The 12085-nt window shown below is 40.6% G+C and overlaps 1 protein-coding gene across 4 annotated transcripts in view; it reads right to left on the reverse strand.

Annotated features, from left to right (window-relative positions):
• pld1b (phospholipase D1b) overlaps positions 1-12085 on the reverse strand; it is a 44083-nt gene that overhangs the window by 13051 nt on the left and 18947 nt on the right. For all 4 annotated transcript variants that reach the window (XM_034206038.1, XM_034206039.1, XM_034206040.1 and 1 more), the window contains 7 exons: positions 11561-11713; positions 10769-10918; positions 9923-10006; positions 2027-2108; positions 1768-1878; positions 1455-1631; positions 921-1134 (listed from right to left, as the gene is read on the reverse strand). In XM_034206038.1, coding sequence (XP_034061929.1) covers positions 921-1134; positions 1455-1631; positions 1768-1878; positions 2027-2108; positions 9923-10006; positions 10769-10918; positions 11561-11713 — 971 coding nt within the window. The remainder of the gene's footprint in view (positions 1-920; positions 1135-1454; positions 1632-1767; positions 1879-2026; positions 2109-9922; positions 10007-10768; positions 10919-11560; positions 11714-12085) is intronic.

Here is a 12085-nt window from a genome sequence, read left to right on the forward strand (position 1 = left end):
GTTTTTAGCAACGGTTGTTTGCCTCACGTTCATCTCTGACACTTCCCATCTATCACACAGGCAGAGATGTGTAAACAAACAGCAGCTAAAACAAATGTTTTACTGCAGCACAGACCAGCTGCAGAATCTCATCAAAACTCAGATCTGTTTTAGGTATGTGCAATACTTTCTATTAGAATGGAAATTATAAAAAGCAGAAACTCCCCACATCCTGCTTGACTAACATTCTTAAATGAATGACTAGATTATACAAATGTTGGTCTATTAATTTTCTGTTGGTAAACTAATAGAATTACAGATTTACGCCTCAAACTTTCGCTTAAATAATACACAATGATGTGAAAACGAAATGTAGTTGAGTTTGATTATCAGGCTTTGTCATCGACTTTAAAATTCTTGCCCATATTGAATCACTTTCTGAATCGACCTTGGGTGGAAAAAAATCACCAAACTCACACACAGAGGGATTCAAAAGTTGTTCAATCCAGATCAAGACCACAGCAAAGCATGCTGGGGGGGCAACGGTAAAAATGTGCCTCCACCTCCGGCGACTCACCAGCCGGACCCAGGGCGGGGGGGGCCGTCCTGCCGTGGATCAGAGCGTGATGGCTGCTGACGCTGTGGGACCAACCTGAACACAGCGGCCGTGCAGCGCAACACCCAAATCTTACACACACTTCCACCAAGTTTCATAAAATTAGAAAGCTATTTTCAGCTATTTTATTTGTTTTAAGACAGCAGAAAAGACCTGATAGAAAAATCATGTGCATCATTTTAAAATTCATTAGAGAGCAAAGGACATATAAGAAGAATAATGATACTCATAGTAATACCTATAATTCTTGATAATTACTAAAAAGGGATCCTCCGTCTTGGTGCTCGTACCTTAATAAATAATAATAATCAATAGCTGCACTCACTCTCTTCGTCCTCCAGGTCGCTGTCGCTGTCTGCCGAGGCCAGCCCGTGTTTCTGCAGGTGTCTCCGGATGCTGAACCTCGTCCTCTTCAGTCTGCCTTGCCCTTTCAGCCGGGGCTGGTCCACAGAGTCCGTCACCGTGAAAATGTTTTTCCCGTTACTTTCCCCACCGCTGCCGTTAGCTGGAGCAGCCATGTTTGGAGAGGCCGCTTCAGCCTGGGAACAAGGTACAAAAAGGTTCGGCTCAATCAGGGTTAAGAATCAAAATAAAGGCACTAGAGTCATAGAGGGGATAGAGAGAAATGGAGACTTTAAAAAAGATGCTCATTATTCTTATATGAATCATCAAAAATATAACTGAACTAGATTTCTGAACTTAAAAATAAGTTAAACATTAAAAATGCGTTTCAAAGAAGTGAAATGAAAATCAAAAAATGTGTGTGGACAAGTGGATGTTGCAGGTATGTGTGTGTGGTGTGTGTGTGTGTGTGTGTGTGTGTGTGTGTGTGTGTATGTGTGTGTGTGTGTGTGTGTACCTGGTGTGAGAGTGTCACACTCCCAACGTCGGTCAGCCTGTGCTCCCTGTCGTCCCAGCGACCGTATGCCAGGTCGATCCCTCCCACGAAGGCCACCGATTGGTCGACCACAATGATCTTCTCGTGATGCGCCCACAGGTAGACAGCCGAGGAGACGTGGTCCGGGTGACGCATCACCTATAGAGAAAATATGAACTTTTGTTCTTGGACTTTTAAAGTAGTGTGTTTAAAACTGAATCAGAATTCTTGATTTATCACAGGGAATATATATATGTTGCTGACATTTGCTCCGTGTGATAAATGTGACGCTCACCTTGATGTTGGGGTGGAGGTGCAGCAGCGTCCTCTTGCTGTATCCGGAGTTTATTCCCAGAGCTAACTCCACTTCTTTGTACAGCATCACAAAGATACGTACACCTTGTTGCTGTGGAAACACAAACAGGAAGCTTAACACCAGTCTAGAGTCAAACAATATTCGTATATTAAAAAATGTTTGGGGTATCCTGGATTCTAATTAAGTTTTTTGAGGTGTTCTTTGGTTCGAGGACAGGAAGATGCAGTTTGTTGCTCACCGCTTTGCGTTTCAGGATGCTGTCCAGACGCCAGCGGTTTCCCTCCACAACCGGCCTTTTCAGGAAGATCTCTGGACTCAACCTGTAGAAAAACGCACTCTGTATTCATATAAATTCAGACTTTATTTCCACTCACTTGCAATATTTCTAAAGGTCAACAGCTGCTGGCAGGTTTGAAAAATCTGTTAATATCACAGGGATTGTATTACATTGATTGTGGAAACAAATCATTTAGGGTGACCTTCAGAGTTCTCATTTGAAAATAATCAGAACTCTGTGAAAATTAGATTATAAAGTCTCATCATTAAATAATGACAACAAGAAATGAGACACAGGCTGCAGTCGAATTGTCAGTTTCTCTTAGGAACCTTCCTAACGGAGTGAAAGGAGCCGGAAGTACTTCAGTGGCAGCCATGATAAGAGCCGTTCGAATTCTCTAGAGATGATAGGAAAGGAGTTTTCAAACTTCCTTTATAACCTCCTTTAGCTTAGGAACCACTGGACCTCCCTTTACGAAAGAAAATGAGAAAATGCTGCCCCACAATGCCTTGCGGCCGCAGCATTTAACGCAGGGGGATATTCGGCCGTTCACGGAAACAACCGATTATGATATCATGAAAGTTACGGCGCTTATTAAGCATTTTAAAACGTATGTGGTAAGTGGCCAAAGTGCTTTGTTTTGAACATTCATCAGTATTATAATCAAAAAGAGAAATATGAACGTTACAACCTCGTTCATGAAGAATTTATGTTTCTCTGTTGTCCACATTCATAAAGCATAAAACAACACCATCAGAGCGCGGTGCAAAGTCTCTAGATGCGTCTGCCGTTCTAATTATACATCCATGTAGTCCGCTCACTCCGCTGTATAGAAAACTGTAGTTTCCCCACGGCAGCAGACGCATATTTATAACGTCCGCTGGCGCATCATAAATACGTCGGATAGTGAAAGTGCAGTCGGATTCTCAAAGCACCGAAGTCTCTTCTCCTAAATCCTTCTGAATTCTCCTATCCACTGTTCCTTAACCTGTTAAACCCCGAGCCTGTTTTTCAGGTTTCAGGCTCGAAAATGACATTCCCAGAACAAATGACTATAACTTCACTTCTAAAAGGTTTATATGAATAATTGTTGTTATCAAAGCAAGGTTACATCTGTGAGTTGGATGTAGAAGTCTCAGAATCAATATAGATGTTTCTGTGTCAGAGTAAATTCAGATGGAACATAGCAAAAACATTTTAATTCCTGTCTCCGCCTAAAGAAAACCCATTACTTATAGTGAAGACCAACCTTGAATGATGGAGTAGTAGCCTAAAAGCTTTAGGAATCCAAAGTATAACATATAATAAGTACCCTGTATCAAGATTGAGGCAAAACAAGTGACATTTGACCTTTTTAGAGAGGTTTATGAAAATAAAGTCCAGGCAGAATAAGCTTTGGGCACATTTGGTTTCATCAGTGCCATTTGACCTTTTTCAGGTACCAGACTATAAAAATCATTTTTTTTTTTAAATATTTTTTTTTTTTAAATATTTTTTTTTAAAATATGTTTGTGTGTGTGAGTGTGTGTAGGTGTGTGTAAGTGTAGGTGTGTGTGTGTATGTGTAAGTGTAGCTGTGTGGGTATGTGTAGGTATGTACAGTATGTGTAAGTGTAGCTGTGTGTGTATGTAACTGTACCAACGCACTATACAATAAAACTACACTGTAGGTCAGTGTGTGTAAGTGTAGGTGTGTGTGTGGGTATGTGTAGGTGTGTATGTGTAAGTGTAGCTGTGTGTGTATGTAACTGTACCAACGCACTATACAATAAAACTACACTGTAGGTCAGTGTGTGTAGGTGTACTTGCACAATAAAAAAAACCAGAAACATAGGTAACATTTGGCTCCAACTGGGGCAGATTTATTTCAAACATTTTACCAACACACTATAGGCATGTAAAAACAAACATTTTACCAACGTACTATACAATAAAACCACACTGTAGGTTTGTAAAAACAACAAATATTTTACCAACACACTATACAATAAAATCACACTAGGTATATAAAAACAACAAGTATTTTTTTAAATAAACACTTATACGTTATACCTACCTGAACTTTATACCTACCTGAATGTTCCAGTATTTAGGTTGTGCCAGTCCCTGAAACAGTTCTTTTTGACAGTGAAGCACAGAGGGACCTGGCACTTCCTGCAGTACACAGGTGTCTTCACCCTTTTGAGTCCAGCATCTAGGCACCTCCTGCAGTTCTTCCTGACCTTGGTGGCATCTTCCCCATAATACTCGGGCATGCATGTGAGTGGTGGAGGAGGGGGTGGTGGAGGTGCAGGGCCTTCAGCAGGGCCTTCAGCAAACTCCAACAATTCTGCAGCAAGCTGCTCCCTGAAAGTCTTCTGGGTGTGTGGCTTTGTCCTGCTGGGGTCACTCCTCATCTAACAAATGTGGAAAAACAAAGAGATTAGATTAATTCACTGGCTTATACTTATAGGATAATATTGGACTATAAATGAATAATATTACACCAAATAAATAAGTAAACATGTATATTCATTCACTGGCCATTCATTTAGAAAATGTAACTCCAAAAAGACAAGTAACACTATTTAGCATTTTGTCTAATCATTCCTGTAGCTTCGTGGCTAAGCTAACACTGTGATGCATTTCCACCAAACACAAAAGTAATATATAAACAGTAGCGTGGCATGGGGAAAAATTTAGGGGAAGCCCATTTTTTGGGTCGGGCGGGTGGGGGGGTGGTCAATAACGTAACCAGATGAGTGATTACAGCGCCCGGTATCATTTTACACACATTTGTATCACACAGATGCAGGACTTGCACACGCCTGTTATCTAACCGAAAGCTCCGCACGCACTCTCCAGCTGAAACTCTCTCCTTATTAATTTAAGCATTTTACTTATTAATGTATGCAGACAATAACACAATCTATGTGATTTTTGGATTTACCGTGCCTCTCAATTGCCCGTGACAGGTTGCCAAGGTCGATGAATCCTGAAGTTGCCCAAGGATTGTTCAGAGAGCACGAATCCTTGTCAAAAAGAAGACATGGCCAGCAAAATAGACGCTGAAGTTTAGCGCTTCCAGTTAGCCACTCCGTGCGGACATAATTGTCCTCATTGAACGTCCGATTCTCTCCCTTTTTCCTCTGTGTACACACAGCTCGAGTGCGGGCATTGGCCTGTCATCTGATTTAATTTGTAGTTGCTGCTGTAGCGGAAGTTTAGTAAAGTTATGTTTGATTAAGTACGCCAAATCTCCACCCTCCATAATGCTTCATTTGCTTGATAATTTCTAACGGCGGTGATGACAGTATTAAAACTGATGTTGATGTGATTTGATTGGATGGCAGTGTCCAATCAAATCGCCAGCCGCCACTGAAGGGAAGCAAGAGGCGGCTGGCTTCCCTTGGCATGGCCCTGACCAATCACAGGTTGGCAGGGGCATCACGTGGGCCTCATCTGATTGGTCAATCCCTCAATTTTTTTTCACCAAGGGAAGACAGATTCGGCTGGCCTCCTCTCGCAACAGAGAGTGCAATCTACTGTTTCACCATAACATCTAGAGGGGCGCTGTTTGTTTCACTCTTTGTAAAATACTCAATAGAGGCTTCTCAATACTCAAAATTCCCCTCCTCGACTCCTCGGTCCTCCGGTGGTGACCCGGAAATGAATTTCAGCGCGCCATTTTGAAGGACGTCTCATTTCTCTAAATGCAGACCGAGGACCGAGCATCGAGCGTCGAGGAGGCTCTCTGGAGAAGCTATAACCGAGGATACACTGATGGTTCCTCCACGGCTCCTCCACGGATGCATTTCCGGGAACGGTGGAGGCGTGACGCACGGCCGGACTTATCTCAGCCAATGACAGCTATGCATGCATCCCCTGGATATTATTTTAGAAACTGCTTTCATCGCGTCTCGATGTTTCCAGAGAGAACAGCTGTACGGTCCATGCAGAAAGCAGAGCAGTGTGTATAATATATATCACTCAGTATAACAGGCCTACTCTCTTTATTTGCTTTAGTTTAGTAGATATCTACAAACAAAGAGTCGATATTTTTCTAAGACCATTGCTTCACATAATAAAATACACAACGGCTTATGCTTTAGGAGCTGTAGGTGTGTGTGGTACAGTGTGTAGGTGTGTGTGTGGTACAGTGTGTAGGTGTGTGTGTGGTACAGTGTGTAGGTGTGTGTTGTACAGTGCGTAAATGCGGCGGACGGAGGGGGGGCATATTGTGATGGACAGGCCTGTCATAAAATGCCCCCCCCCCCCCCCAAAAAAAGAGGTTTCTATGAATCCCACCCTCAAGCATTTTTCAGGGTATGGTTCTAGGACTGGTACCAATAAATGGAGCAAGTTTCATGAATGTCACACTTTTATTTTGTACGCATAGCGCCTAATAATATGCTGACAAAGACTATGTAACATTTGTAAACATATATTTTGATTATTAGATGACAACTATGTAAAATTAAACAATACATTTTAAAGCACGTTTATACAGACAGGACGTAACAATAATGATAAAAAAAAGATAAACTGAAAAGGAAGTGACGAATGAATTTCGACACCTCAAATACGGAGCGAAAAGTTAAACCAGAAGAATCAAGACTATGAGCTACCACTAAACAACTCACAGTCTGAAAATTACCATTAATAAAAACCCTGAACGTTTACTTTTCGTTTTAAACATCGTTTTAAGGTGTAAACGTGTCATTTAGAAATGCGCGTTACCGTGACAAGGGGGGCATTTCATGACGGGGAGGCATAATGTGACACAACACCGGCAGCAACACACAGCAAAGGAGAATTATCGAAACAAAACAAAGTGTTTTTATTTATTTATTTAAATTATAACTACAATCCGAAAAAACAAGGGAAGCCTGGCTTCCCTTGGCCGCCGGGAGAAAACGCCACTGTATATAAAGGATAATATTGGACTATAAATGAATAATATTACACCAAATAAATAAGTAAACACATATATATATTCATTCACTGGCCATTCATTTAGAAAATGTAACTACAAAAAGACAAGTAACACTATTTAGCATTTTGGCTAATCATTCCTGTAGCTTCTTGGCTAAGCTAGCACTGTGACGCAGTTCCACCAAACACATAAGTAATATATAAAAACAGAGAGATTACATGCCTTTCCCGTGGTGGAAGTTCAACATCCGAGTCACTACTGTCCGGATCCAGGTCTGGCTGGAGGAGATCTTCATCATCTGATGAAGAGTCATCTGGTATGATCATAGCCCCGCTATGTGAAGCTCTCCCTTCTGGCTGCGTAATGCGTAATGGAGCCGGAGCGGGCGTAGTTTATACTACGCAGGATCATATCTTTGGAACCCATTGGTCGATGTGGGTGATTGACACCTTTTCTGAACCGTTAGAGCCAATAGAATCGAGTGACAGTTAGTAAGTCCCGCTAAACACTTACGTCAAGTAGAGAGAGGTTTGCGTAAACAGCACGTGAGACAGCATTAGCTCGGGACTGCGAAACTTTATACCTACTCTGCTGCCATGAATGTAATGATAGATTATCAGGAACAATTCTAAAGTGACTAAGAGACATTGGATTCACTTTAAGCAGCGTTTTTATTCCCTTGAACAAGAGCTTTGATCACAAAACAGCAACGGTAAGACATAATTATTGTTATGGTTTTGAAAACTGTTTTTTTTTTTCTTCTTCTCTGTTCTGGCTGCTAGCTCAGTGAGTTTGTGTCCTACAGTGATGATACTTATAACAAAATAATCTGTGGAGTATCAGCTTTCAGATTATATGTAGTTTGTGCAGAAAATATTAAGTTTTAAAGATCGTTTTTGCTAGTTAGCACCGGAAGTAGCATCTGCCCGTTTTAGCTAAGGGCTAATGCTAACGCTTCTTGTGAGACTTTGATTGATTGATTGATTGAAAAGTTTATTAACAGCTTGTATATTGGGTACAGTACAGTACAGCTCAAAACATACAATTGTTAAGGGGATGCAGACCAGAGAAAGACTTTCGTCTTGTTTACATCAGGGTCCCCCATTTCCAATTCATCATGTCATTTAAGACATATAAGACATATTTGACATACAGATGGCTTATTTACAATTTACATACAGGTGGTTTTTTTACATACAGATTGCTTGTTTACAATTTTCATTTTAGATTTCGTTCTAATACATCCTAACCGGACATTTAAGACATACCAAGTCTACAGATATACAGTTAGTAACAGAGTCTAAAATGCGAGTATATACATAGATGGGGGGGGGGGGGGAAGCTGTCCATTGAACGACAGGTTGAGATTTGTACCATTACCGGGGCCAGTTTTGCAATGCTCTCCCCCGAAGGTGCTCTTTAAGAGAGGTTTTGAAGGTAAGTATAGTTTTACTTTCCTTTACAGTTGTGGGAAGAGCGTTCCACCTTGATGTGGCATAATTGCGAAACGTGTATTCCCCCTTTTTTGTGCCAAATCTGGGTTTCACATGATTTGTGGAGCTCCCTCTGGTGTTATGATCATGGTATTCCTTGACCTTTGGGAAGAATTTCGACATGTAGCCTACATGGGTACCATAGAGGTGTAGTGGATCTTGTAGACCAGGCCCATTGCAAGTAGCTGTACTCTGTCGTCTACTCTAAGCCATCCTAGGTTGTCAAAGTGGGCAGAGGTGAGGTGGGTTCTAGATGAAAGGTCAAGCAGTAGTCTGACCAGTTTATTTTGCGATGTTTGAAGTTTTATTTTTAGCGCCTTGGAGGTGCTATGGTACCATGACGTGCAAGCATAGTCATAGTACCCTTGAATGAGTGCTCCTGCCAGAGTTTTCAGGGTGTTTTTGTTTACCAGAGAGGAGATCCGGTATAGGAATCTAGTTCTTTGATTGACTTTTTTTATTACATTGGATGCCATTTTGTCACAGGAGAGGTTTGCCTCAAGAATAGATCCTAGGTATGTAATTTCCTTCTTACTTGTGACAATAATGTCGCCCACTGCAACTGAGAAGTCGTCGGATTTGCTGAGATTATGTTTCGAACCGAAGAGAATGGACTCTGTTTTACCCAGGTGTAATGATAATTTATTATTAGACTTGTGTTTTGTTTCGGTAAAAATGGTTCGTATCGTCAGTTAGCTGAGATTCTTCTCGTTAATCTGGTATAACACATTAATAGGTTTTTAAATATTAAGATGCCCTGAGACACAGTGTCGTGAAAAAAAAAAACAGGGTCCCCGCCGGCGGGGACCTTCAGGCTTAACAGGTTAACCCCGTGACGTTTCACACAGAGGTCAAGGAAAAGACGATTGGGATCGACGATAGGGGCTGATTTTTGGACTATTCGACTGCAGCCACAGTACATTTGATTGATCAAACACTGTGCTCACTTACATTCACAGTTTTATAATAGCTTTTATCCAACAGCAAAACTCTGCTTTTCTGTTTTAGACACTGAAGTACAGTTTAATTCTAACAATTTGAATACACATTTACTTTAAGTTAATCTGATTGCAAGCGTTTGATTTTAAATAATTGTTTTTCACAATCATTTAAAAATACTCACACTTTGCATGTAGTATTTAAATGGATGTACGTGTGTGTGTTCAGCATTTGTGTGTCTGTGTGTGTGTGAACTAGTATAACAGAAGTCTGAGCCTCAGACGGTAACTGATCTGTTTGACCAGAAGACCTCCACAAGAGGTGACCGCCAAGTGCACTCACTGCACCCTGACACACACTCTCACACACACACACACACACACACACACACACACACACACACACACACACACACACACACACACACACACACACACACACACACACACACACACACACACACACACAGTTAAACACACACAGTTAAACACACACACACACACACACTTACCACCAGTCTGTGATGAATATTTCCTCTTTGGCTTCTTCAAGAGCATCTGCAACATCCTCCATGTATGATTTTCCGTTCACATACCTGTAGAGGACACATACACACACATTTACACATGCACACATATCCACATTTTGAGCCACACACCTTTAGACAGCAAGAAAAACAAAAGCAAATACAACGTCACAAACTTTAAATACCTAATTTTCTTTTAGATTTGCACATTCTGATAGATGCATGCACTCTTTAGCACCTGCACACAAACTGTGATATAAAACAGCAGGAGGTGAAATCATTTTTCAACATTTCACCAGATAAAATTATCAATAATGATCCTAGTTTGGTGTCATACGTCTGCCACCTCTCCATTTTTTATCTGTCCATGTACTTTCCTTTCAGTATGCTTTTTAATGGTAGAGCTCACACACTTACAAACACACACACTCACACACACAGTCTCACAGACTGTATAGTGTTGCCCAGCAGGGAGACAGGTGATGAGCCGGTGAGGCTCACTTTCCCTCTCTTTGTGTCGGGTTACTCCAGCGAAAAACACACACACACACAAACACACACACACTGCCAACTAAACCAGGCCTCGTCTAGACTTTACCAACATCTGGCTGCGATGCTTGCCTCTAATTAGCGTCAATTTACCAAACAAAAGGTGACCTGATTTTTCACATAAAATCCAGATTCTGATCTAGGCTAATCCAACCCAAAATCTCAAAATGGGTGTGTAAACAACCTTAAATCCCACAACATCAAAACATAGACAACAGGTGCTTTCCTCATTTACATCAAAACACATTATCAAAGAGATAGTGTGACAGTTGCCGTGGTTACCATTTAGCCGGGATGTTTACTTCTTCTCTGGCGAAGGATCCGAAGCGGTGGTCGGTGAGGAAGGCGGCGCCGTGTTTCTTAACGAAGGCCTCGATGGCCTGACCCCACCAGCGGGCGTGTCTGTAGCTGCTGCACTTCAACACCAAAGATCTGAACACACACACACACATTTATAATTCTAATATTTTGATAAAGCCACATTAGCATTTGTGCAAAAGAGTTGTTCCTTAGTCACAATTGACACAAATGAGCTATGTTCTCTGTTGCTATCAAAAAATTATGATTGTTAATAAAATATCACCTGCTGTAGTTCTTTGGACAAAGAAAAAGTTAATATAGATTTCATTTTGTGTCGTTTTGCTGGTCATACGAAATTATCGGGTTAAGATTGAGCAAATCAATATTATTGTATTCCTTAACGGCTTTCTTTAGAAGTTGATTTACAGACCCTAGAAAATAAATACAATTCCCTTGAAAGGTTATCAATGGTGTGTTCTATTTAGTTTTAGAATTTAAAATACTTTTTGGCAAGCACGTAAAGTAGTATGTTAAATGAAATACACAGACCTCTTCTTCCAGTAAAACCTTTCCCTATCCTTCAGACATTTAAAGGAAGTTTGGATAAATTAAGGAAAGATTAAAGTAACTTTTCAAAACAAATGTGTCTGAAGCCATTTCCTGGAGTTCGATAAAGAGCTATTCATTTATATATTATATATTTATATTAAATTTAGATTTGTAAATAAAAGTGACTTAAAGTACCAGATATAATAAAGTAAATGTTTCACAGACCTGGAGAGACTGTCGATGCGGATTCCGTGTTTGGTCTCCGTGTCTTTGGAGTCCATCTTGATGCTGAACTCTTTATCGAACAGCATCACGAAGGAGACGGCCCCCGACTCCGGCTTCATGTAGAGCAGGCACGAGTCCTTCACCACCAGCCAGCTGCACACACACAAATTCAGATTTATAATGATATACACTTTACTATTTTATATTTCATGTGCTGCACACAGGCAGAACAAAGTTAGACATCGTATAGATAAATGGATAGATGTAATTTCATTGATGCTAGATTTTGATTTTGCAAAGGCAGAAGGTAATCCAGGCATTGCACAACAATACATAAATAAAAGATACAAGGTCATTTTAAAACCCATTTATTTTAGTTTTAAAGGATTTTACAACATTTGTAGAAAGGTTGAAATATCATAAATATTTTCAAGCAGTTTACATAAAGAAATGATCTTCACATCGACAATCAGCATAAACACAAACAACTAATCATTTCCGTTATAAATTCTAATCACAGTTGAA

This window comes from Gymnodraco acuticeps, unplaced genomic scaffold (genome assembly GCF_902827175.1).
Source record: "Gymnodraco acuticeps unplaced genomic scaffold, fGymAcu1.1, whole genome shotgun sequence".
Classification (NCBI taxonomy): Eukaryota; Metazoa; Chordata; class Actinopteri; order Perciformes; family Bathydraconidae; genus Gymnodraco; species Gymnodraco acuticeps.